Raw genomic sequence first — 25,939 nt, forward strand, 5'->3', positions numbered from 1 at the left:
TTATTTAGTTTGAGTCCTATGAATATGATGTCCCAAAGCTTGCCAAAAATCAATGGCGAGGTCCCTGCATTCCGTGGCCTCACAGCCAGAAGCATCCCAGAAAACCCCGACGTGCAACGAGAGACCCTGCGTTTATTGCTTCAATTCTCAGCTAGCTCAAAATCCAAAAGCCTGGAACCAAAATCTTCTCCTAAACCTCAAGTAGAAGATATACGGGGACACGGAGCCCCTCAGAGCGAATATCAACAGAGCCACAAATCTACTGTTCTCCCAGCTCGTGCATCAAAAAGCTCAATCGCATCCCACTACAAGGCCGTGTCTGCTCAAAATGGGACCCCATTCGCTTCTTCCCATGCGCCGGTCGTCCCTTCTTTAAGGATCTCACAAGACCGGGACAGTCGCGAAATGCGTTCTAAATTAAGAAAACAAGCCGCAATCACAAACGTGAAAAATGATGTTTTGGGACCTCCCTCCGGATCACTGCCTCTCCCCGATATCTTCCATAATGCGTCGCCAGACTCAACGACATCCCTCTCAAGATCGGCCTCCCCGATGGATCAACCCTCTGTCCGTCGTTCCAATCGTGCTAGGGCTCAACCCGCAAACTACTACACTCGTATTAGAATTGGGTCCGAAGAGCGATCTGAGATCGATCTCGACTCGTCAAGGCAAATTGATACGTGCTCAACGCTACCTCCACAACAGCCGAGTCGCAGTGTACCACATCGCAGGAATACCCAAAAACTTCTTTTTGGCCGTGAACTTGGTAGACAATATCCTGTTGATATTGACATGATATCGGATTTGAAGTACTGGAAGTCTTGGAACGGGGCCTCCAAAGATCTTCTGGTGCTAGCCTGGTCTCCCGATGGCACCCAATTCGCAGCAGGATCTGCTGCAGATGTCGACGAACATAACATGCAGTACAACAAAAGAAATAATCTAGTCTTTGGGAATCTTCAAACCAGCTGTTTGAAGGAACTGCCGGACCATTGCATCCCCCGCCCCACGTACTCTGCTGTGAATGATCCATATCTGTTTATGAGCGTCACTGCTATGCAATGGGTAGGAAACAAACTATTCACAGCTAGCTGGGATAAGACAGTCAAAATTTGGGACACTTCACGCCAAACGACTCCATGTGTCCAGACTTTACAACATGACTCTCGAGTTGAAGCCATGTCTGTCTCAAAAATCGATCCTGGCATTCTGGCAACGGGAACGAAATCAATCCAAATTTGGGATACCAGAGATTCTACAAAGGTCACGTCGACTGTGCTCCCCTTTGATCGGGATTCTCGATACAAAGCAGATGAAAATTTCACATCAACCGTCTTAGCTTGGGGACAGACCCCGTCTACAAATCAATTTTTAGCTGGAGGCATGGCTGATCTTAGCGAGGAAGTGGGCTACAAGGGACACTTGGGCTTATGGCAAGCTCGCGAATCAGGATTTGAGCCTCTCCGAACATCAAACTCACAAAATGTCTTTGACATCAAGTGGCATTCATCATTGCCGCAATTTGCGACGGCTAGCCCTGAAAGTGCACACAGTGCACGTATGAAAGGAATTGGATCTAATATCAAGTCCATTGTGCGCGTCTTTAGCCTGAATTGTGATTTTTCAAAGCGTGTGCCAGCTGTGATGGAATTTTCCTGTCCGGCGCTCGACATTAATGAGGTGACCTTTTGTCCGACAGATGCGACTAGCACTTATGTCACGGCTAGCTGCACAGATGGTGTCACATATGTCTGGGACAATCGAAAGGGCGATCAAATTCTTCATCAGCTCCGCCATGGAGAGCCCGCTGTTCCCATTGATCATGAAAGAAATCGAGATTTAGCGGACGTTGGGGTTAGGGTCGCGTTATGGGGTGCTTCGGTGGATCAATTCTACACTGGTGCCTCGGACGGTGTGCTTAAACGATGGGATATTCGTCGCTCACCTGATGATGTTCTCCTGGAAAATACTGCCTCTTTCGACACAGGGATTATGTGCGCTGAATTCTCCCATGACAAATCTCACCTTCTCGTTGGAGATTCTGGGACAGGGGTTCATGTACTGTCATCGGGGCCCTGTGGAAACCCTGAAAACACCAGTTTCAAATTTGAGACTGCCCCAGAACCTCTGGAGGAACAAGTCGACGGTATCGAAGTTGCTAACTCTCTTGTATCATCTGGCCAACTTGTACGACATGGAATCTTTGGTGTAGGCCAAGGTCCTGCCTACGTTGGACCTTTCGCCTCGTGGGCCCGCCAGGTTGAAACAAACACACCTCATACTCAACTGGGGAATATTCCTTTGCTCCAACACTACCAGGACCAACAACTTGATGGTCCGCCAGTTCAGGACCGCCCTACCCTTGATGAAAATCAACGCCGGGATGTCCTGAACCAAATCAAGAATGCCCAGGTTCGAAATGGTAGATGTACTTCTTCTATTCCAGTCCACATCCGCGCCGACAACTCTGCCGATCGTCATTATCAGGCAAGCTCCTCACCTGCATCTTTACTGAATCTTTCTATGTCAAGTAAGAGAAAGAGAAGTCATAAGAAAGATCGTGGCCATCGCAGAAAGAAGAAGAAATCTATCTTGGAAATGTTGGTCACAAAAAACAATGAGAGCGTTGATTTGACTGGTGACTCAGATGATGATGATGATGATGATGATACAACCAGCCATACCTCGAATTCGAGTCCCTTGGGGCCACCATGTACATTCAACCTCGTCGAACTCCAAGAGGCACTTGAAGAAGATTATTGGTGGCCGGGCAGTGGGACTTACAACCCTAATATTCAACAGGAGACAGTCTAACCCCTAGATGCTTCAACTCCTTTCGTCTTTTTTTCTCTCTCGCATTAGCAAGGGGTTCATTCATAATTTTGGTAATTTCAGCGTGTCATGTTGCTAGGTGTTGATGTATGATAATTGGATGTATTGAGTGATAATCAAACCGGATTGAGCTCAAACTTTTTCAGCGATTTTAATGATATAGCGTAGGGACCTTTCAAGCTCTTAAATTTTTGACGTAGAAATCACAGGATCTGTCTTTCACCCGGTATTTTGAAGGGATGTGAGGGTTTGCCCTCCTGAATGGCAAATCTGTCGGTTCAGAGCGGAGCGGAGCGGAGATGAGCGGGGATGCCAAGCATGACTCTCCCACATGATATCATCGCACAGCCACCGAGGCGCAGTCGAGTTGCGTCGCCGCTCACCCTCAATTAAATATCAATGAACCAGCCAAAGGATCTCTTCTGCGACTTTCCAGTTACATCCATCTTCCTATCTCTGAATTCGATCACCCCTGTGGCATTCCTGCACCTTTGATATCCTATCTACACCACCTCTTCCAAAGAGAGATCATGTCGTTCGCCCCGCCTTCCGGGCCTCCCCCGCCCTCAGTACCCGAGGGATGGAAAGCACAATACGATGACAGATATCACGCATGGTATGTTTCTGTTTCTCACCACACAGCAAATATTAATACTGACGGTTGACTAGGTTTTATGTGAACCTCGCCACCGGTCAGTCGCAATGGGAGAAACCGGAAATTACCACCCATCGCGATGATGACAACCTTCCACTTAATTCTCCTCCACCATCGTACAGTAATGGTGGACCCGGTGACCCAGCTTCCATCGCAAGTGCTGGTGACAAGAAGCTTAATATGGGATCAAACAATCCCTACAATCCAGTGAACACTGGACCAGGCAGCAAGAACCCCAACATAGACGAAGACGCCCGACTTGCCGCCAAGCTTCAAGCCGAGGAAGATGCCCGGGGTGGTATGCGAGGCGCCGGAGCTCCAGGCGCATCGGCAGACTATTACAGCGATCCTTCACGGCCACAATCTACCGGTCCGAGCGGGTACGCGCCGGGACCCTCGTCGCAAAGTCCACTGCCAGAACGAGAACAGAAACGCAGCAAAGGTGGCTTTTTGAGCAAGTTGATGGGAAAGAGCAGCTCGAGCAGCCGACCTCATCGACCCCAACAGCAGTACGCCTCGTACTCCCAGCAGCCGCCTCCACAAGCTGGATATTACGGTGGCTATCCTCAGCAGCAGCCCGGATATGGTGGCTACCCGCAGCAAGGGTATGGAGGGTACCCGCCGCAAGGTGGTGGCTACTACCAGCAGCAACCGCCTCGCAAGTCAGGAGGAGGCATGGGAACCGCTGGTGCCGCGGCTCTTGGTGTTGGTGGTGGTTTGCTCGGTGGCATGTTGATTGCTGATGCCATCGAGGATCACCACGATGACAATGACTATGGCAACAATGACTACGGCGGTGGTGGTGATGATTACGGAGGCGGTGATGACTTTGGTGGAGGTGATTTCTAAGCTGGTTTTGTTTTTGACGTTTGAAATGGTTTTTTTCTCACTTGAGATTCGGCTCCATGTAGCCTGAGAGGATCCTGGGCGCTTGTGCACATATGGCTTGGAGAGGATTGCTTTTGTTTTGTTTGTTTGTTTCTTTTTTCATACTGCTTTAGCCATTCAACGGCATTCGGTTCCAACTGAATTCTTGAACTATAAGCAGCTTTAGATAGTAATGTATCATACAACCGGTCTTAAGACAAAGGATGAATTCACGTTGCATATGGTCAATAAACTTAATGATAGGCATCTATCCACGTTTACGGGCAGGGCCACTGGTATCCCTACCAGTCACACCACCCTGAGCTGCATCTGTGTTGGCTGTGGGATTAGCAGAAGTACCTGCCATCCATCCGGCCAAGTCGAAGCCACCGCCGGCCATAGCATTGCTTGTGGCACCACTGATGGGCGAGGAGCGAGAGTGCTGTTCAAACTCAGCGCGGGTTTCAGGATCCACTAGGCATCAAAGTTAGTCACGGAGCATTCTTCCGAAAGAGAGAAAAAAAAGATTGGCGGGCATACGGTTTTCCATGAGCTTGGGCATTCCAAACATAAGTCCCATTGCAACAATTGCGAGTAAGATCATAGGGTTTTTGGCGAGACTCAATGGCGAGACTATGGGGCAATGTGATGTTAGCATAATTGAAGAGTATACCGCCGATGAGATCTGTTGCGGGGAATGTTCATCTCACATTTAGCACGCTCCTCATAGAAGGCCTTGCGGGCAATGACCTTGGCCTCAACGACCACATCGGCCTGCTTGTTCGCAGCAACATCTACCATGTACTTCACGGCACCGCGGTTATCCCACGGGTTTCCCCGGAAAGTCTCCCAGACACCAAGAATAGTTCCATCAGCCGCAACATCGACACGGTAAGGGGCAAAGACGTATTCGCCAGCGGAGCGAATATCGAGCAAGTAAGACTCGGGTTGAGCATTTAGACCAGATGATGGCAGATCATGGAACACAAATGAAGCCGAGCGGGTCAGCGAGGCGGAGAGGATATGGTCTTTGCCGCCGGAGGGGAGCGTAGTGAGAGTGGCATGGGTGGTTGCGGGAAGGACGTGCGGGTTGGGAAGGGGACTGGAGACGGGAATAGTAATTGTGAGGGAGCTGGCTGAGACCAGACTGCTAATGCCTAGCAGGAGCAAGGAGAGAGAGAGAGCTGCATGGCGGCGATGCGTGGTACTGCGGCGATGGAGCGTCGTCGATTATCACAGCTAGTGATGATGGCATCACGTGATGGGACTACCTTAGCTCTTCGATCCACGACTCCCGGACGCAGTTGCCCATCAGCTCTACAGACCAGCTCATTATGCCTGTCTACCTTATTTCAAGGTATGGAGATCCTTCTAAGACCCGGTTCCCCCCATCCCACATGTGACCAGGTTCCCTAATGCTTTGTCCGAACAGGATCGCCGATCCCCTCTTCGCCTTGACCATGGGTGTTGGGGCTGCCCTCACCCGTATTCGCCGTGACCAGCGCGAGATGTTCCCCGAGCAGGCATCACAAATCAGCTATGGCACTGTTGTGAAGACGGGTGGACAGCGGTTACAACGGTGGTGGAACGGAGACTTCCAGGATGTTTAATCGGGACTCCCAAGGATTTGATCTGGGGTACGGAGTTCTGGGTATGATTTGGAAGTCCTCAAGAGGGAGGAATTCATGTTAATGGTTGAATACTGTTTATTATATTCTACTTGTAAAACTACATGAACTGGTCGTCTTTTTACGGGGATTGCATTGAAGCCAATATGATCGACGAAATACATCATCACGAACATGACCAACTCTAGCATGTGCAAGGAAACAGTAGGGAAGGGGCTAAGGTGCAGCACGGCTCAGATCCTTCAAATGGCTCAAAGCTTAGTCTGACACAACAATTTGCAACTTCGAACGGTCAAAGCTGTGGTAAGAGTTTAAGGGCGAATTAAACTAGTGCTACTAAAAGAGAATAGTTGAATTAAAAGGAAATTTTGATTCAAATGGGAGTTTTTTATCCCAGACGATAGCCTTGTATCTATGCATTCATGCGCAAAAAAAAAAAGAAACCGAATCCCATAAGTTCGTAAAACAAGACGTGAAAGGAAACGTCAGCCAAACAGCAAACGAAGAAAAAGAATCACTTAGAGCGAGACGTTTAGTCAAGCTCCTCGGGCTTCTCCTCAACCTCATCGGCGGAGCGGGCACCACCGGCACCGGCGTCAGCACCGGGGGGAGCGGCACCACCGTAGGCAGCGGAGATGATGGGGTTGGCAACAGCCTCGAGCTCCTTCTGCTGGGACTCGTACTCGTCCTTCTCAGCAGTCTGGTTGTTGTCGAGCCAAGAGATGACCTCAGTGATCTTCTCCTCAACCTTCTTCTTGTCATCCTCGCTGATCTGGAGCTTGCCCTCGCTGAGGGTGTTCTTGAGAGAGTAGGCGTAGGACTCAAGGCCGTTCTTGGCCTGGATACGGGTGGCCTCAGCCTCATCCTCCTCCTTGTACTTCTCAGCCTCGGACAGCATGCGCTCAATCTCCTCCTTGGAGAGACGGCCCTTGTCGTTGGTGATGGTGATCTTGTGGGACTTGCCGGTACCCTTCTCGACGGCGGAAACGTTCATGATTCCGTTGGCATCAAGGTCGAAGGTAACCTCAATCTGGGGAACACCACGGGGGCGGGGGGAATGCCAGTGAGCTCGAACTTTCCGAGCAAGTTGTTGTCCTTGGTGCGAGCACGCTCACCCTCGAAGACCTGGATCAGGACACCGGGCTGGTTGTCGGAGTAGGTGGAGAAGGTCTCGGACTTCTTGGTGGGGATAGTGGTGTTACGCTTAATCAAAGCAGTCATGACACCACCAGCAGTCTCGATACCGAGAGACAGAGGGGCAACATCGAGCAGGAGGATCTCGTTGGTGGACTTGGAGGACTGGTCACCAGACAGGATAGCGGCCTGGACGGCAGCACCGTAGGCAACGGCCTCATCGGGGTTGATGGACTTGTTGGGGTCCTTGTTGAAGAAGTCGGAGACGAGCTTCTGGATCTTGGGGATACGGGTAGAACCACCGACGAGGACAATCTCGTGAACGGAGGACTTGTCGATCTTGGCGTCACGGAGGACACGCTCGACGGGCTCCATGGTGCCGCGGAAGAGGTCCTGGCAGAGCTCCTCGAAACGGGCACGGGTGATGGAGGTGTAGAAGTCAATACCCTCGAAGAGAGAGTCGATCTCGATGGAGGTCTGGGCAGCGGAAGAGAGGGTACGCTTAGCACGCTCGCAAGCAGTGCGGAGACGACGGAGGGCACGAGCGTTGGTGGTCAAGTCCTTCTTGTGCTTGCGCTTGAACTCGTTGACGAAGTGGTTGACGAGACGGTTGTCGAAGTCCTCACCACCAAGGTGAGTGTCACCAGCAGTGGACTTGACCTCGAAGATACCCTCCTCAATGGTGAGGAGAGACACATCGAAGGTACCACCACCAAGATCGAAGATCAGGACGTTGCGCTCACCCTCGACCTTCTTGTCAAGACCGTAGGCAATGGCAGCAGCAGTGGGCTCGTTAATGATACGGAGGACGTTGAGACCGGCAATGAGACCGGCGTCCTTGGTAGCCTGACGCTGAGAGTCGTTGAAGTAGGCAGGGACAGTGATGACAGCGTTGTTGACGGTACCACCGAGGTAGGCCTCAGCGGTCTCACGCATCTTGACGAGGATCATGGCGGAGATTTCCTCGGGGGTGAACTGCTTGGTCTCACCCTTGAACTCAACCTCGACAATAGGCTTGGTGGCCTTCTCAATGACCTTGAAGGGCCAGTGCTTCATATCGGCCTGGACCTCAGCGTCTTGGAACTTGCGGCCAATGAGACGCTTGGCGTCGAAGACAGTGTGGTGGGGGTTCATAGCGACCTGGTTCTTGGCGGCATCACCGATGAGACGCTCGGTGTCGGTGAAACCGACGAAGGAGGGGGTGGTGCGGTTACCCTGGTCGTTGGCGATGATTTCAATGCGGTCATCACGGAAGACACCCACACAGGAGTAGGTGGTTCCCAGATCAATACCGACGGCGGGAGCCATTGTGAATGTGTATCGTTAAAAAAGAGATGGGGGAAAAGGAAATTCGTGAGGCAATGTAGAGGTAGTGTACAGAGGATTGGGGTATTTGAAAGTGAAAGAGAAAAAGAAGAAGAGTGTGAGGAACGGCAGCGAAAACCTGCTATATAGTGAGCGGTGTATTGCTCAGAAGCTTCTAGTAGGGGACAGCTTCCACGGGCATCCATGGGATTCCACGGGCTTCGATGCCCCAGCAACACCCCCCTACGACTTTCACCTATCATCTAGTGGGTTCTTGAGACGTCCAAATGGATCTAGATTGGACTCATGACTTCATTCTGCCTGATTCTCGCTCTCACGGACCACAATGCTCGACAAAGGAGTTCTTTGACTCACTGACGGTTTTTTTTTGGCGGGGCACAGATGATGTAATTAGTGGGATGATTCGATGGTATTGCGGGTGTATTAGATTGCAATTCAACTCATAATACCGAATTTACTACCAGGTCTGGACCGGTGGAGAGTGTATGGTACGGTCATTATTCAACGTCATGATGAATTCATACTCAATGATGTAGTCTGAAAATTTGATAGGAGAATTGACGTTGACATATTGTAGTTGTATACTGTATATTGTAGTTGAAATCTACAGTTGATATACAATACACCGCTTGTCCGAGTCTGTCACTTCTAGCCTTGTTAAAATCCAGGCGGTTTTCTTTCAAATGGCCTTTTCGAGGTTTCCCTGGTGACTCCTACTGGGGCTGATGGCGTGATTACATCATCAACCACGTGACTCTATGGTGCCTGAGGCACCACTGGAGCTACTTGCTGCTCCTAGTTTATCCGGTTTGTCTCATTTGCTCCATTTGCTCCGTTTGTCTTGATTCAATTTGACGGTTCAGCCTTGCCAAGATTGTATTCGTAGCTTGTGATCGGGCCCAGTAACGCTAAAGGTTGTATAACAACATATTGGCTGTTATTCTCGCCTCTCTATCACCATACTGGTAAATAATCACTCGTGCATCATCCTCTCTGGTCTCTCTTATGACCTACTGTAGTGTTTTGCACTGTCCAAACACTTCAACAGCCTCGGGGAATATCCGGAGGAATACCTTGTCAGGTCCCAGGAAGCCCTCGATAACGCCATCTACGCTAAGCTTTAGGCTGGAATTCTATCCCAACTAAGCTCGTCGGTCCGTGGTCAATGTAACGCTCCAGTAGTCGCATATCCCCGGGATGCATCTCGCAGTCCAATAGGAGCTCATTTTGAGCATTACAAGTGGTCTGTTCCTCAAACAATCCACAGTCTAGAGGAATCCATTATGTAGTCTCGATTGCGATTTTTGGCTTCGGTCGCACACCATAAATGCTAATGTATAAATACTAGAGCCCCCTGGAGGCCCTGGAGGCCCTATCGAAAAGCCATTTTGCCCCCCCCCCCCCCCTTGTTGGTACCTGGATTTCTCCAGCTCCACCGTCATGGCTGTCTTTCCATTGAAACGACAAAAGGATGAACCGATCGAGGTCAAAACGGAAGCTGTGGATCCTTTGTCTTCCAAAAAACCAGACGTGACAGAAACTGCGATGGATGAGGAGAATCTTAAGTTGCAAGGGGAAACTGCTGCTATTGAACAAGAGACCGAAGAAAACCCCGAAATCGCTGCTTTACCTCTGTCTGTTCGTCAACTGATCAACTTGGAAGATGATCCCACCCTTCCCACCATTACCTTCCGATACTTCGTACTGTCGGTCGTCTTTGTGGTTCCCGGGGCATTTTTGTCCCAAATGAGTTACTTCCGAACTACACAAGCCCCATACTCTGTCTTCTTCGTCCAAATTGCGTGTCATTATGCCGGCCACTTCCTTGCTCGTGTCCTCCCGGCTTGGAATATTGGCATACCCGGCACGCGCTTCTCTTTCAATTTGAACCCGGCGCCGTGGAGTATCAAAGAGCATGTGTTAGTCACACTAACTGCCGCATCAGGTGCGACGTACAATCTCGGTTATGTTCCAATCGTGCTCGCAGAGCTGTGGTATGGGGAACGGATCAATCCAGCTGTTGCGATCTTCTTCATGCTTGCTATCGTCTGGACTGGGTACTCGTTTGCTGCCCTCGCACGGCAAATTCTCCTCCCTGACCCCGATTATATCTGGCCCAAAGCCCTGATGCAGACGACCCTGTTTGAAACATTTCGGAAGCAAGATAACTCATCGGCTCTAGCTCGCCGACAGATGAAAGTTTTCTTCTTTGCCCTTTTGGGCATGACCCTGTGGCAATTTCTCCCGGAATATGTCTTCCCCTTCACTTCATCCCTCGCTTTCCTCTGCTGGGTGGCACCTCACAACCCAGTGGCCAATTTCATTGGCTCGGGAATTGGTGGCATGGGTTTCCTCAATCTCTCGTTGGATTGGTCCAATGTCAACTGGAATGGATCCTCCATCATGCTCACTCCTTTCTGGACACAGGTCATTTTGTTTTTAGCCTTTGCCTTCAACTGTTGGGTACTACTTCCTGCAGCGAAGTGGGGAAACCTGGGGTCCTATAAACATGGTCTCATGTCAAACAGCCTCATGCAGGCCAATGGTACCACATATCCAACCCTTGAAGTGCTCACCTCGAATTATAACCTCAATGAGACTGTTTACCAGGAGTATGGGCCGATGTACATGGGTCTGCAGAATGTGTGGGCAACTTTCTTTGACTATGCCAAACTCCCAGCAGCTGTAACCTGGATCTTGACGTTTGGATTTGTCCAGGTTTCTGGCAATCTACGAAAGATTTTTGGATCAAACAAGTCAGAGAATCCAGAAAAGTCGTCAAAAAACAAAGGCATCCACTACCAGTACCATGATCGCCTCAACGTTATCCAGAGAAAGTACAAAGAGATTCCATGGTGGTGGTATGGTACCTTGTTCTTGGTGTCCTTTGTCATTCTTATCACCAGCATTGCATGTGGATATCTCTTCATTCCCATTTGGACTCTTTTTGTGGCACTTTCAAGTGCTGCTATCCTGGTGGTTCCATTTGCATGGCTCTACGCCATTTCCAACTATCAACTTGAGACCGGTTCCTTCAACGAACTGATGTACGGATATATGGTTCACACAAAAGCCGGCAATTCCCACCACCATCCTTGTGGCCCTTCTGTGTATGGATCAATCGCGGGTGATGCCTGGTATCGAGCACAATATATGCTTCAGGACCAGAAGATCGGTCATTATATGCATATCCCACCTCGCGCAGTGTTCTTCTCTCAAATCTTTGGAACCTGCATGGGTGTTCCAATAAACTACCTTGTCATCCGCTGGATCATGGATACCAAGGGCGATTATCTGACTGGCAAGAAAGCCGACCCACTGAACCAGTGGACGGGTCAGTCTCTGCGGAGCTCGAACACAATGGGAGTTCAGTATGCTGTGCTTGGCCCAAAAAGGCTATTTGGCGAGTCAGAAATGGCAGCACTTCCTTGGTCATTCCTGGTTGGAGCTGTGATCCCTCCGATTCTCTACTGTTTCCATCGATTCTTCCCACGTCTGCGCATTGACCTGTGGAACGTGAGCATCTTCTTCGGAGGTCTGGCCATGTTTTATGGAAATATCAGCACTGGGTATACCTCTGCCATCATTGGTGGCTACATTGTGATGTATCGTGCCTACCGCCATCACTTTGAGGTCTGGAAGCGCTATAATTACTTGATTGCTGCGGCCTTTGATGCTGGATTTAACCTCAACATGTTGCTTATTTTCTTCTTCTTTGGAGCAGGCAAGCAGATCTCGATGCCAGCATGGTGGGGAAACAATAGCACCTCCGTAGAACGCTGCTTTGCTCTAGATAGCTGATAGAATCAGTCACGATTTGTGCACAGAATACAATAATGAAATATGATAGCTCTCCAGCTTGCATGAGAGCAAGTGCCCCTCAATGCCAATCTTTGTGCAGATGCATGAATACATGAAGACAAATGACTCAAAAGTAGAAACTTGAAGAATAAAGTAGAGTCAGGGCACGATTTGTCACGGGGCAATCGACCGTGCGCCCGACCAATCAAGTGGGGGAATCACGCCCTTACTCCCTTGTTTTGGTTCGAGGGGAAGACCTTACTTGCAGACCGTCTTTTAACCTCTCTTACCCCCTCTCATCCCCCATCCATTCCCACCATCTTCCATAACCTCCCTCATAATCACCATGGGCGACCAAGCAACTTTCTCTAACCCTTCCGATGCCACTTTCGAGAAGGGGAAGTCCAAGGATGTTGCTCAGGACTTGAGCATTGACGATGACAGCTCCTCTGAGAGCGAGAACGAAATGGTATGCTTGCAACACCTGCAGCCACTGATTACACATGCTAACTTTATGCGCGTCCCTAGGCCGATAATGGTACGCACATCCCCACTATTACATGGCACAACCTGTGTTTCGATGCCACATGCGCTCTATCGCCAATTAGTCTTCCTGTTACTAATTCTCTATATTTCCAGATGAGGAGGACGATGGACAGGATAACCTCGAGCCTATCGACACCAGCAACATCATCCAGGGTGGCCGTCGCACTCGTGGCAAGGCCGTCGACTACGCCGAAGCTGCCCAGGGCCTCGATGACATGGATGATGATGAAGACGATGAAGAGTACGAGTCTCGCGATGACAACAATGATGACGACCAGATGCGCGACTAAGCGAACTACGTATAAAACTTCCGGGCGGCATGGGACTTGTTTTGAATCATAGGCGCCACGGATCGGCCGAGGAAATTCCCACGGTGTATCTTTTCCTATCACGCGACTTGTGATGACAATGAATCAATGAATATTTTTTAGGATGTTCTTCATCCATATATTAGTACAATCCTTTGACGGAGACTTGAATACCGAAAATGATGTAATCTATAGAGCATTACTGGTCTTTTTCTTATTAAAAGCTGCGGCCATGTAGTCAAAACACATATTCAAGTAGTTTCCAACATTCAAAACATTGTAATCAACAAATCTGTTTCGCGGCAGGTCGCCGTTTCCTGTGCTTCTATTCCAGCACTATAGCTGTCACGTGCCGCGGCGAAACACAACGCTATGGCCACCTTGATGTTTTTATCTCCGCAAGCATCGAGAAGTCGAACGGTGGTGAATAACTTGGATCTTGACCTTTGCACAATGCTCCTTGGCTATCAATAAAATAAAACCAAACTCGCTTGTTACCCTGACTTTCTGCCTCAATCCCAAAATACATTCCAACAAACGTCATGGCTTCACGGTATAGTACCAATCCTCCATCCTCTCCTGGGCTCAACCATTCGGTGCACATTTGACTAATACCAACTAATACTCTTAGATTTCCCCGCCAACGTGATCCCCGCGGGTCCTCTTCTCTTTTCGATCAATACGGTGGCGACTCCCGTCAGCCCAGCAGATCACCAGCTCCAACAGGAGGATATGGATACGGAGGCTATTCCAGTCCAGCACCTAATGGCTATTCAAACACCGGTGTAGCTGGGAGAGGATATCAGAGTGCATCACCCGACAAGAAGTCTGTCAACCCTTTGCTCCTCTGACTCCCTCTTTCTCGATAGTTCAGTTGCTGACTCGATTTTACTACAGAGGACATTACTCCGATGCAGTACTCTCATCACTTGAATCACAAAACGATACCGAAGTCGAAGGCATTAGTGCCAAAGTCAAGATGTTGAAGGATGTAAGATCCCTTTGCGCCTCGCTGGCGATAGCAACTGCTGGCGGAACTATCCAGTCGCTAACTCGATGCTTTAGATCACACTCGCAATTGGCGATGAAATTCGCGATACTACGCATATGGACGACCTGAACAGCTCATTCGAAAACACCCGAGTCCGAATCCGAGGAAATATGAATCGCATGCTTCGCATGGCCGAGAGCACTGGCGTCGGCTGGCGAGTGTGGCTCGGTTTCTTCTGCGCTGTCTTCTTCATATTCTTCTATGTGTGGGTATTCTGAGCACATGTATCTGTCGTCTCTCGCCTCTACGTTATTGCGCTTTACTCCACGACCACGTTCGTTCCACCTATATCCCATTTAATATCTTGACTTGTCACACAGAACCCGTCTATGCTCTTTCGCTTGATCTCTTGGATCGGAGCATGTACAAATTATCAATACTTTCAGCATGGGAATTTTGGTTTTAGCGTTTCTGGTGTTTTGGGAATATGGACTTTTTTGAGCTAATAATACAAGAGCTTACCAGTTTCTTTGGTTGTACATACTGCATGCATATAGCGTCAACCCCGCCGGGATTCTGGTCGGAGATCTCAACTTCTCAAGTTGCTTAGGCTTAATAAATCGCAGGCTCAAGTTAAATCGAAAACATTTGCTTATAGAACGTCTTGAGTATCATAAATCTCTACAAAATCCACAAAACTCCCAAGGCCTTTTTCCTAATATAAAGAAAAACACCATTGATGCAATGAACACCATGCAACCACAAAGCTTCGCACCGATAGTGACTCTGTTTGGCAGTCTTGCCTATTCTAGGCTATCCCTAGGACGGCCAATGTGTCTAGGGAAGCGTCTCGCAAACCCGCTGCGTCGACTGCTTTGGCTCGCAATAGAGGCGCCCATATCCTCATCGTCATACAGCATACTGCTTGAATCAAGGGCATCACCTCCACCGCTCCAACGCTGCAGAAACCGGCGCTGAGCTTCAGTCTCAGGCTGGCGACGAATTGACGGCGGAGGAGGCAAGCCACCACGACTGTTTGGTGTGCTAGTGCGGAAATTCTCCAGCCGGGACTGGATGATACTGGACTCGCCGTCATCTTCATCACTCAAATCTTCCTCACTGTCCGTGTGCTGCCATTCACCCTCCTGCTCCGAGCCCTCTGTCGCATCAGGGATATCATCATCCAAGTCGCGAGTCATTCCCTCACTCATGTCACCATCCGCAACAGGGATCTCGGCATCAAGATCAGGCTGATTATCGAAATCCTCATTCTCCTCGTCGTCGTCATCATAAAACCCAGAACCTTCGTAGTCATCATCAGGAAACCCTTCAGGAATATCATCATCCAAATCTCTCTCCATATACCCCTCCTCATCCCCGATATCCTCCTCCTCAAGCCCCTCCTCACCTTCCTCGATGAGTCCCTCCGCGTCCACATCCGCATCGGGAATATCGTCGTCCAAATCCCGTTCCATCCCTTCGTCCTCCTCTCCATCTGCCCTCTGCATCCCCGTATCATCGTCAATAATGCCCTCCCCCTCAACCGCATCCATCTCCGCCGCCGCCGCCTGCAGCGCCTCTTCACGCTCCGCCTCCTCTTCCTTCATGCCGAGCATAGTCTTCGCACATCCCGCTGGCCGGATCCACGAGTATCCAAATGACGCGATGTTCTGTTTCCGGGCGCGTAGGGACCGTTCCTCTGCGACCAGCGCGGCGAGTGTATTTCCCGGTGAACGGGATGGCATAAATGTGCGATGACTGCTGGTTGTGCCATTGTTGCGGCGGGCGGGATGGTTGGTGGCATTGTCAAGGCCCGTCTCGGTTGATGCGCGGTATGGTTGGGGGGAGCCAAACCATAGTTCATGAGACTGTCCAGTTGTTAATGTCTGGATTGGATTCTTTGGGAGGGGAGGGCAATATTGATCTCACGTCGCGCGGGGTGATAAAGGGAAGAGAGAGCATGATTGCTGTATCTGTGTCGATTCCAGTCTGACAAAGAGAGTAAGGCTGGTGTAGGGGATTTCAGGGTGCCCGAAGCTTGGAGTGGTGATGTTGCTTTGTATTGTTCGAGGTAGGGGTGGTTATGGCAGTTGCGCGTTGTGGCAAGATTGTTGATAAGGGATTGTAGTACATGTAGAGATCAACTCTGCAATTAGTGAGGAACAGAGGACAAATTAGTTCAAGAGCAGGGAACTTGACGTGGACTGGGAGGGAGCTCGCAAAAAAAGCCGCAGCTCCACTGCCAATCATAACAAAGTGTATGCGGGGAACGACTAACTCTATCGGTACTATATCCTGTCGATTGTTTGAGGCTGTAGATCAGGGCTTGCCTTGAATTGGCTCCTGTGAATTTGACATAAGAATTATGAGACCTTATTCTCATCATGTAGGCTTTTCTCTTTTTTGACTTTACTGAAGTTCGTATGCTGCATACTACAAAAACATCCATTGACTAAAGTTAACTTGTGTCTATTAAACATGTTCTGTAAACAATAAAGACATAAGAACAAGATCAAACCAAAGCTTGTTCTGTTTAGTACCATAAAAACCCGTACAGGTAAGCATGGTAAGGATTCAATAGTGAAGAGGATCCTATAAGCAGTAACATACCGTTAGAACTACTGGAACAATATCTTTGCCAGAGCCTCCAAAATCACTAGGTGAATCATACTATACAAGACTGCTCAAGCCCTCCCTACACTCCAAAGTAAAAATCCTAGAGCTATACTGTAGTGTAGAGCTAGCTAGAAAGTTACCCCCCCCCCCCCCATCCCCCACTTATGCACAGTGGCAAAATCAATAGAAGCCCAGACAACTGGAGTGCAGGGCTGCAACTGCAATGCACTGTAGCAAACACAAGCGGACCCCTTCGGCTCCAGACTGTAGGACTGCAGGCTGTGTACGGCGTCTACCAAGACAAGTAGCCAGAGTCGGAAGCTGGCGGTGAGCCTCCAGGAAAGCGGAGAGATCGGGAGAAACCGGGTCTCTTTGCCCCCCCTGACGTCTGACTTTCAAGTCGGAAACCATTGGCGCAGGAACGGGGATCATGTGATACCAACTGGAATCCAGAAGTCACATAAAGATGATAGATCTCAAAAACCATTCGGGTAAATACTGTATACTGTATCATACTATAGAGCCACTAAGACTAAGCGGAAAATGGACAAGAGATCCAGGTGAGCGAGTTAGGTAACATCATGTTCACATCTCACGTGTCTTATCTGCCCACGTGTTAAGCCGAATCTCTTGTCTCCAATGCCCTTTTTGGCGAGAACGCTGAGACCTCGTAAATGCAGACCCCCCAAATGGAAGACCGAAAGGTCATTCAATTGAGATCTGGGAGCGGAGTTCAGTCCCCGGAGTCTGGGGGGATTCTGGGGATGCAGGGCCTCCAGTGAGCGACCAGGTAATTCGATAAGCGGTTTACATGACCTCAAAGAATGAGCCGGGGAAACTGCATGAGCCAATCCGCATGCAGCTTGGACATACCGGAGAGTGACTGGAAGGCCCCGAAATCGGGGGGTGGTATGTTGGCCATTGAAGGGAGAGGAACATCCCGGGATGTCTTGGCTGTCGGGATTGAGAACCGTACTGTAATGATATAACCAATATACAGTGTGTAACAGTTGGCAAATACAAGAGAAACGGTCTTTTATGTCTTTTAACTTGGGAGCCTTTTGAAATTTACTGTACCCTTGGACGTCTCAGGTGTATTATGCCAAGTGGTCTACTGTATAGTACTTTCACCTCTCTTGGTCCTGCATAGTAGGCAAATCAGGTCGGAACACTCTGGATTAAGCACTGCATGCCCCACCGGGACTGCGCCCATCCAACCCGAGTCTCCATGTGATGCGGATTAGCGACTTAATCTCTTCCATTCGGGGCTCCGGTGTTGGTAATCCGCTGGTCAAGTGTCGGTATATCCTGTCCAATAGGCAGCTCGGATCGTGATGGGGTCGGCCCACCTCCCGACCTTGATTTCTCGTGGATCCTGAGGGTGAATGTAGAGAGAGAGTGGGTGTGAGAGAGAAGAAGGGAGCGAGAAAACTACACAGTCTTTCGTACAGGGAATATATACAGACAGACATAAAATGACAGTACCGAGGATCTTGACGTAGCAGAAAGCTAATCTTGGGTTGTAACATGTGTCCGTTGATTGGTTCAATGCTTATCTCGATGATTTACCGTAATGATTATCATTTGCCTCTGAACGTGCTCGAATGGAATGCCCTGTTTCCGGCCAATCTGGTTATGCAACTGGGAGCATCCTAGGTAATCTAATACTGCTAATTACCATCTGGATATTCTCATACTTTTTCCATACGTAGCTCCCCACCATTGTATTTTTCCCTTTTGGGTCGCTGCAATCCCCGGAGTCCCTGCTCTCATCTTTTTCCCCCCCCTCCTTTTAATCTTTTCTTTCTCTTTCTCTCTCTCATCTCCTCCACTCTTAACTACCTCTACTTCGCAGGCCAACGTTGTCTTCGCTTCTGCGCTGCGACATCTGTGACGACATTGCCCGCTCCCTATCGATACGCCCCCCCAAATCGGCGGGGATTTCCTAGAATTTCCAAAACCTTCACCCACCATTCCATTCTCTGTCGGCTGCCGGCGGAAGAATGGGTCTTAACTTAGAGGAGCTCTATGGCAAAGATCTAAGTGAGGAACAGGCTCCCCAGGAGTATTCACAGTATCAGCCTAAGCAAGGCTATGGCTGGGCCAATGCTCTACCCGAGCGGCAAGGTCTCTATGATCCTGAATATGAGAAAGATGCCTGTGGTGTAGGCTTTGCAGCGTGAGTCAATCCCAGCCCAATTGAAACCTGGAAGCAAAGTCTAATTAGAACCAGCCACATCAAGGGCAAGCCGAGCCACAAGATCGTTAGTGATGGTGAGTTTGTGTCAAGGCTATGAGTTAATAATATTATAAGTCAAGACAATGGACTGACCGCAATTGATTTCTAGCCCGCAACCTGCTGTGCAACATGACCCACCGTGGAGCCGTTGGCTCTGACGCGCGGGACGGTGACGGTGCCGGTGTCATGACCAGTATTCCCCACAAGTTCTTCGTCAAGAACTTTGCCCGAGAGGTTGGTGTCGACCTTCCTCCATTAGGCCAATATGCAGTCGGAAACTTGTTCTTCAAGCCCGACGAGGAGGCACTCAAACAGTCTATTGCAAGCTTCGAGGAATTGGCTTCTTCTCTGGGTCTCCGCACCCTAGGATGGCGAGAGGTGCCTCGGGACTCGACTATTCTTGGTCCCGCCGCTCTTTCACGGGAGCCTATTGTTATGCAGCCATTCGTTGTATTGAAATCAGCATATGGCGAGGGCAACAAGCCCGAAATCACCGAAACCGAAAAGTTCGATGAGAGAACATTTGAGCTTCAGCTCTATATTTTACGGAAGCGGGCCACTCATGTCATTGGCCTTGGTAACTGGTTCTACCTCTGCTCCCTCAGCAACCGGAACATTGTCTACAAGGGTCAACTATCTCCTGTGCAGGTTTACACATACTACCATGATTTGGTTAACGTAGACTATGAGGGTCACTTCGCCCTGGTACACTCTCGATTTTCTACGAACACGTTCCCCTCATGGGATCGTGCTCAGCCTTTGCGATGGGCTGCTCACAACGGTGAAATTAACACCTTGCGAGGAAACAAAAACTGGATGCGCGCGCGCGAGGGTGTCCTCAAGTCAGAGGTTTTCGGCGACGAGCTTGACCAACTTTACCCTATTGTCGAGGAAGGTGGTTCTGACTCCGCTGCTTTCGATAACGTGCTCGAACTTCTCATGATCAACGGTGTTTTGTCACTCCCCGAGGCCGTTATGATCATGATCCCAGAGGCCTGGCAGGACAACCCAGCCATGGACCCAGCTAAGTCTGCGTTCTACGAGTGGGCTGCCTGTCAAATGGAACCATGGGACGGCCCGGCCCTGTTCACCTTCTCTGATGGACGCTATTGTGGTGCCAACCTCGACCGTAACGGTCTACGACCCTGCCGATTCTATGTCATGGATGATGACCGCATTGTTTGCGCTTCTGAGGTCGGTGCTATTGATATTGACCCAGAGAGAGTCGTGCAAAAGGGTCGCTTGCAACCCGGAAAGATGCTTCTCGTCGATACCGTGGCTGGACGCATCATTGATGATGCTGAGCTGAAGCAGACCGTCGCCCGCCGTCATGACTTTGCTTCTTGGCTGGACAAGGAACTTTTGAAGCTTCCCGCTATCAATAAGTCACTGCTTGACTCAAATGTAGACCTTTCCTTTGCCTTGGATGATGTCTCCATCCAGAACGACTCCCGTCTTCGTGCATTTGGATACTCATTCGAGCAAGTGAGCTTATTGCTTGGTCCCATGGCCGCTGATTCCAAGGAAGCTCTAGGGTCCATGGGTAACGATGCACCTTTGGCCTGCATTGCCCAGCAGCCTCGTCTACTTTACGAGTACTTCCGTCAGCTATTTGCCCAAGTCACTAACCCGCCTATTGATCCTATCAGAGAGGCTGTGGTCATGTCTCTTGAGTGTTACGTTGGACCCCAGGGCAACCTGCTCGAGATGGACCCCACCCAATGCCACCGTCTCCTCCTGTCTTCTCCAATCTTGAGCATTCCTGAGTTCAATGCACTGAAGAATGTCAACCTGGCTCACCAGGATTGGACTGTCCGCACCATTGATATCACATTTGAAAAGAGCAAGGGTACCTCTGGTTATATCGAGGCCCTCGATGCCATCTGTGATGCCACTACCGAGGCCATCCATAATGGTGACAAGGTCATCATTTTGTCTGATCGCGCTACCTCTGCCGAGCGTGTCCCGGTTTCTGCCTTATTGGCTACTGGCCTTGTTCACCATCATCTGGTCCGCAACAAGTGGCGTTCGCTTGCTGCCATTGCCGTCGAAACTGCCGAGGCCCGTGAGGTCCATCATCACTGTGTTCTGCTAGGATATGGTGCTGATGCCATTAATCCTTATCTCGCTCTGGAATGCATTCTCAAGATGAACCGGGAGAAGCTGATCCGCAAGGACATTTCCGATGAGCAGGTCATTCAAAATTACAAGTCTTCTTGTGATGGTGGTATTCTCAAGGTCATGAGTAAGATGGGTATTTCAACTCTTCAGTCCTATAAGGGTGCTCAGATCTTCGAAGCTCTCGGTATCGATGACACTGTCATTGACCGTTGCTTTGCTGGTACTGCTAGTCGTATCCGAGGTATCACTTTTGAGCTAATTGCCGAGGATGCTTTCGCTTTCCACGAGCGCGGTTATCCTTCGCGTCCCATCATTGAGGTCCCCGGTCTCCCAGAGTCCGGTGAGTATCACTGGCGTGATGGCGGCGAGGCACACATCAACGACCCCGTTAGCATTGCCAACATGCAGGATGCCGTCCGTACCAAGAACGACAAGTCTTACGAGGCCTATGCCAAGGCGGAACATGAGCAGATCAAGAACTGCACTCTGCGTGGCATGCTTGACTTTGACTTTGAGCAGCGTACTCCTATTCCCATTGACCAAGTCGAGCCCTGGACTGAGATTGTCCGTCGCTTTGTGACTGGTGCTATGTCCTACGGATCCATTTCTATGGAATCCCACTCCACAATCGCCATTGCCATGAATCGGTTGGGTGGCAAATCTAACACTGGTGAGGGTGGTGAGGACTCTGAACGTAGCAAGAGAATGGAAAACGGTGACACCATGCGCTCTGCCATTAAGCAGATTGCCTCTGGTCGTTTCGGTGTTACGTCGAACTATCTGGCGGATGCCGATGAGCTGCAGATCAAGATGGCTCAGGGAGCAAAGCCCGGTGAGGGTGGTGAACTGCCCGGTCACAAGGTGCTTGGCCCAATTGCTCGCACTCGGTTCTCCACACCGGGTGTCGGTCTCATCTCTCCACCTCCCCATCACGACATTTACTCTATTGAAGATCTTAAGCAACTCATCTACGATCTCAAATGCTCCAACCCGCGTGCTCGTGTTTCTGTCAAGCTCGTTTCTGAGGTTGGTGTTGGTATTGTCGCCTCTGGTGTGGCCAAGGCCAAGGCTGACCACATCTTGATCTCTGGTCACGATGGTGGTACTGGTGCTTCGCGCTGGACTGGTATCAAGTACGCTGGTCTTCCGTGGGAGCTGGGTCTCGCCGAGACCCACCAGACTTTGGTCCTGAACGATCTGCGTGGTCGTGTTGTGGTCCAGACTGATGGTCAAATCCGTACTGGTCGTGATTTGGCTATTGCCTGTCTTCTCGGTGCTGAGGAATACGGCTTTGCCACTACTCCTTTAATTGCAATGGGTTGTATTATGATGAGGTTTGTACCACCCCGGCTATCTTTAGGATTCTGATGAAACTAACTATTTCATACAGAAAATGCCACTTGAACACCTGTCCTGTTGGTATCGCAACTCAGGACCCTGAGCTCCGCAAGAAGTTCCAGGGTTCACCGGAACACGTCATCAACTTCTTCTACTATGTTGCAAACGAGATGCGTGCTATTATGGCCAAGTTGGGTGTCCGCTCTGTTAACGAGATGGTCGGTCGTGCTGAACTGCTAAAGACCCGGGATGACATTCGCAACGCTAAGCAGGAGCGTGTGGATCTGTCACTGATCTTGACTCCCGCTCACTCTCTTCGCCCTGGCGTCGCTACCTACAATGTTCGGAAACAGGATCACCGCCTCCACACTCGTCTCGACAACAAGTTGATTGCAGAGTCTGAACTTGCTTTGGAAAAGGGACTGCCTTGCCGCATCGAGTGTGACATTGTCAATACTGACCGTGCGCTCGGTGCCACTCTTTCTTACCAGATCAGCAAGCGTTACGGCGACAATGGTCTTCCCCAGGACACCATTCATGCAAACATTAAGGGATCTGCTGGTCAGTCCTTCGGTGCTTTCCTTGCCCCGGGTGTCACCCTTGAGCTCGAGGGTGACGCCAACGACTACGTCGGCAAGGGCCTGTCCGGTGGCCGTCTCATTGTTTACCCACCCCGCGGCGCCGCGTTCAAGGCCGAACAAAATGTCATCATTGGTAACACCTGTCTTTACGGTGCCACTCGCGGAACTTGTTACTTCCGCGGTATGGCCGCGGAGCGTTTCGCTGTCCGTAACTCCGGTGCTACTGCAATTGTTGAGGGTGTGGGTGATCATGGATGCGAGTACATGACTGGTGGTCGTGTCCTTGTCCTTGGACCTACCGGTCGTAACTTTGCCGCTGGTATGTCTGGTGGAATTGCATACGTGCTGGACAAGAACCAGGACTTCCTCTCTAAAGTGAACTTGGAGATGGTTGAGGTATCTGGTATTGAGGACCCCTCCGAGATCGCCTTTGTTCGTGGCTTAGTTGAGGATCACCACCATTACACTGGCTCCGAGTTAGCTGCTCGTATTCTGCTTGACTTCACCCGTGCTCTGCCTCACTTCATCAAGATTCTGCCTATCGACTATAAGCGTGTCATGGAGGAGGAGGCCGCTAAGACGCAAGCCGCAAAGAAGGCCGAGTTCACTCTTCCTCAGCTCCCAAGTGCCCCAATCAAGACAGAGAAGGCCAAGGCTGGTGACGACAAGAAGGCTGAACTGCTGGATATCGAAGATAGCATCAGCGACTCTAAGACCGAGAAGAAGCGGTCTGCGCTGATTCTGGACAAGACAAGAGGTTTCATGAAGTACAGTCGCCGCAACGAGAAATACCGCAATCCCACTACCCGTACTCGCGATTGGGGTGAGATATCCAACCGTCTGAGCGAGGACGAGCTCAAGTACCAATCGGCTCGTTGCATGGACTGTGGTGTTCCCTTCTGTCAGTCTGACACTGGTTGCCCCATCTCCAACATCATTCCCAAATGGAATGAACTATTATTCCAAAATGAATGGCAGGAGGCCCTGAACCGTCTGCTTATGACCAACAACTTCCCTGAATTCACTGGCCGTGTTTGCCCTGCCCCTTGTGAAGGTGCTTGTGTTCTGGGTATCAACGAGGATCCTGTTGGTATCAAGTCCATCGAGTGTGCCATTATTGACCGCGGATTCGAGATGGGCTGGATGATCCCTCGTCCTCCCAAAACTCGTTCCGGGAAGACCATTGCCATCATTGGATCCGGTCCCGCTGGTCTCGCTGCTGCTGACCAGCTTAACCGTGCTGGTCACAGCGTCACTGTCTACGAGCGTGCTGACCGTATGGGCGGTCTTCTCATGTATGGTATTCCCAACATGAAGCTCGACAAGAAGGTTGTTCAGCGCCGTATTGATCTCATGGCTGCCGAAGGTATCGAGTTCGTTGCCAGTACTGCTGTTGGTCCCGATTGTGAAGTTTCGCTCCAGTCTCTTCGTGCCAGCAATGACGCTGTCATCATTGCCACCGGTGCTACTGTCGCTCGTGACCTTAAGGTCACTGGCCGTGAGCTCGATGGTGTACACTTCGCCATGCAGTTCCTGCATAAGAACACCAAGTCTCTTCTTGACTCTGGCCTTTCTGATGGTGAATATATCTCTGCCAAGGATAAGCACGTTGTTGTCATTGGTGGTGGTGATACCGGAAACGACTGTATCGGCACCTCAGTCCGTCATGGTGCCAAATCAGTGACCAACTTCGAGTTGCTGCCTCAGCCTCCCCCCGAGCGTGCCCGCGACAACCCTTGGCCCCAGTGGCCTCGTATCTACCGTGTCGACTATGGGCACTCCGAGGTCAAGACACATATGGGCAAGGACCCTCGTGAATTCTGTGTCATGTCTACTGAGTTTGTCGACGACGGCAACAACCGTGTCAAGGGCATCAACACCGTCCGTGTTGAGTGGACCAAGAGCGCTACTGGCGGTTGGGACATGAAAACGGTCGAAGGTAGTGAGCAGTTCTTCCCTGCCGACCTTGTCCTCCTGTCCATGGGATTCTTAGGTCCCGAGGACCGTCTCCTTGGTGAGGAAATCGAGCGTGATCCTCGCAAGAACGTCAAGACCCCCCTGGCCACTACTCGACCAACATTTCCGGTGTTTACGCTGCCGGTGATTGCCGCCGTGGACAGTCTTTGATTGTCTGGGGTATCAACGAAGGTCGCCAGTGTGCTCGCGAGGTGGACGCCTTCCTCTCCGGCACCAGCTCCCAGCTTCCTGTCACTGGTGGCATCGTCCGTCGTCCTGCCATCGACACCGTTCCCCAGCCCATCGAGACCCAGGTTGTCGCCTAAATCGGGGACTGCGGGAGATGTTTACGACTTTGACGGCCACGACTATGATCAAAACTTCATGAGGCAATCATGATTTGCTCAAATGGGATACATCTGTGATTTAGACGGTTTTTGCTTATGATCGGAGAAGTTTAACAAAAGCCTCAGGTACTATGCCTTTTGATATTTTCCTCCAATTATTCTATTCAAGCGTTGTTTTCTTCGAGTTTGCAAGGGTTTAAGAGCGTCTGCCCCAATACGGCATTCTCTCTATGTTGTTGTAAATAGCCTTTCCATTTTCGATAATCTGACCCTTTGTTCCATTTTTACTATGAGCCCCCTCGTGAAACTGGGCTGTGACTCGTCACGGCTTTAATTCTCTCCAGAGACTAAAAGTACACAGCACAAAGAAGGGGACCGTGAGTGCATGGACCCTACACCCTTAGCAAAAACCGGGGTTTTGGTGGGTTACTAAGCGAGGACTGATGATTCATCCGATTTCTTGAAATGTCCATTGATGCCATATTTGAGGTCAAATTTGATGTAGATTCCAATACCCAAATAGCGCTAAAATGCCGCTAGTGTATTAGTCGGATTTAATTATGGGGGGTGGCTTCTTAGCACTACCCACAAAGAAACCCCAAGTATAGAGTCGACAATAAGCCTGTGGCTAATATTCTGCGGATTTTCTTTGT

At 50.2% G+C, this 25,939-nt stretch overlaps 10 protein-coding genes across 10 annotated transcripts; 7 read left to right on the forward strand and 3 right to left on the reverse strand.

The window, feature by feature from the left end:
• Window positions 1-24: 24 nt before the first annotated feature.
• On the forward strand, window positions 25-2,814 carry N7511_000988 (WD repeat protein; the record flags this gene model as incomplete). The annotated part of the gene is made up of 1 exon (XM_057123413.1): window positions 25-2,814. One exon carries the CDS (start codon window positions 25-27, stop codon window positions 2,812-2,814), a length of 2,790 nt encoding a protein of 929 aa, XP_056989146.1.
• A 548-nt stretch (window positions 2,815-3,362) lies between these two features.
• N7511_000989 (WW domain-containing protein) lies at window positions 3,363-4,336 on the forward strand (the record flags this gene model as incomplete). The annotated part of the gene is made up of 2 exons (XM_057123414.1): window positions 3,363-3,448; window positions 3,502-4,336. The coding sequence occupies 2 exons, from the start codon at window positions 3,363-3,365 to the stop codon at window positions 4,334-4,336; spliced, it is 921 nt and encodes a 306-aa protein (XP_056989147.1).
• A 286-nt stretch (window positions 4,337-4,622) lies between these two features.
• N7511_000990 (uncharacterized protein) lies at window positions 4,623-5,666 on the reverse strand (the record flags this gene model as incomplete). Its single annotated transcript, XM_057123415.1, has 4 exons — window positions 4,623-4,828; window positions 4,895-4,987; window positions 5,065-5,561; window positions 5,626-5,666. The coding sequence occupies 4 exons, from the start codon at window positions 5,664-5,666 to the stop codon at window positions 4,623-4,625; spliced, it is 837 nt and encodes a 278-aa protein (XP_056989148.1).
• A 22-nt stretch (window positions 5,667-5,688) lies between these two features.
• On the forward strand, window positions 5,689-5,964 carry N7511_000991 (uncharacterized protein; the record flags this gene model as incomplete). Its single annotated transcript, XM_057123416.1, has 2 exons — window positions 5,689-5,711; window positions 5,787-5,964. The coding sequence occupies 2 exons, from the start codon at window positions 5,689-5,691 to the stop codon at window positions 5,962-5,964; spliced, it is 201 nt and encodes a 66-aa protein (XP_056989149.1).
• Window positions 5,965-6,514: 550 nt separating this feature from the next.
• Window positions 6,515-8,424, reverse strand: hsp70 (molecular chaperone Hsp70; the record flags this gene model as incomplete). Its single annotated transcript, XM_057123417.1, is given in 2 exon segments — window positions 6,515-7,012; window positions 7,024-8,424. 2 exon segments carry the CDS (start codon window positions 8,422-8,424, stop codon window positions 6,515-6,517), a joined length of 1,899 nt encoding a protein of 632 aa, XP_056989150.1.
• A 1,458-nt stretch (window positions 8,425-9,882) lies between these two features.
• Window positions 9,883-12,243, forward strand: N7511_000993 (OPT family oligopeptide transporter; the record flags this gene model as incomplete). The annotated part of the gene is made up of 1 exon (XM_057123418.1): window positions 9,883-12,243. One exon carries the CDS (start codon window positions 9,883-9,885, stop codon window positions 12,241-12,243), a length of 2,361 nt encoding a protein of 786 aa, XP_056989151.1.
• A 346-nt stretch (window positions 12,244-12,589) lies between these two features.
• Window positions 12,590-13,079, forward strand: N7511_000994 (histone H2A.Z-specific chaperone CHZ1; the record flags this gene model as incomplete). Its single annotated transcript, XM_057123419.1, has 3 exons — window positions 12,590-12,712; window positions 12,772-12,781; window positions 12,883-13,079. 3 exons carry the CDS (start codon window positions 12,590-12,592, stop codon window positions 13,077-13,079), a joined length of 330 nt encoding a protein of 109 aa, XP_056989152.1.
• Window positions 13,080-13,639: 560 nt separating this feature from the next.
• Window positions 13,640-14,366, forward strand: N7511_000995 (SNARE domain- containing protein; the record flags this gene model as incomplete). Its single annotated transcript, XM_057123420.1, has 4 exons — window positions 13,640-13,650; window positions 13,729-13,923; window positions 13,995-14,088; window positions 14,163-14,366. The coding sequence occupies 4 exons, from the start codon at window positions 13,640-13,642 to the stop codon at window positions 14,364-14,366; spliced, it is 504 nt and encodes a 167-aa protein (XP_056989153.1).
• Window positions 14,367-14,891: 525 nt separating this feature from the next.
• Window positions 14,892-16,050, reverse strand: N7511_000996 (uncharacterized protein; the record flags this gene model as incomplete). The annotated part of the gene is made up of 2 exons (XM_057123421.1): window positions 14,892-15,956; window positions 16,018-16,050. 2 exons carry the CDS (start codon window positions 16,048-16,050, stop codon window positions 14,892-14,894), a joined length of 1,098 nt encoding a protein of 365 aa, XP_056989154.1.
• A 2,657-nt stretch (window positions 16,051-18,707) lies between these two features.
• N7511_000997 (glutamate synthase (NADH)) lies at window positions 18,708-25,265 on the forward strand (the record flags this gene model as incomplete). The annotated part of the gene is made up of 5 exons (XM_057123422.1): window positions 18,708-18,883; window positions 18,938-18,978; window positions 19,053-22,398; window positions 22,455-25,083; window positions 25,104-25,265. The coding sequence occupies 5 exons, from the start codon at window positions 18,708-18,710 to the stop codon at window positions 25,263-25,265; spliced, it is 6,354 nt and encodes a 2,117-aa protein (XP_056989155.1).
• Between the last annotated feature and the right edge of the window lie 674 nt (window positions 25,266-25,939).

The sequence above is a fragment of the Penicillium nucicola genome (assembly GCF_028828085.1).
Source record: "Penicillium nucicola strain IBT 29836 chromosome Unknown utg000001l, whole genome shotgun sequence".
Classification (NCBI taxonomy): domain Eukaryota; kingdom Fungi; phylum Ascomycota; class Eurotiomycetes; order Eurotiales; family Aspergillaceae; genus Penicillium; species Penicillium nucicola.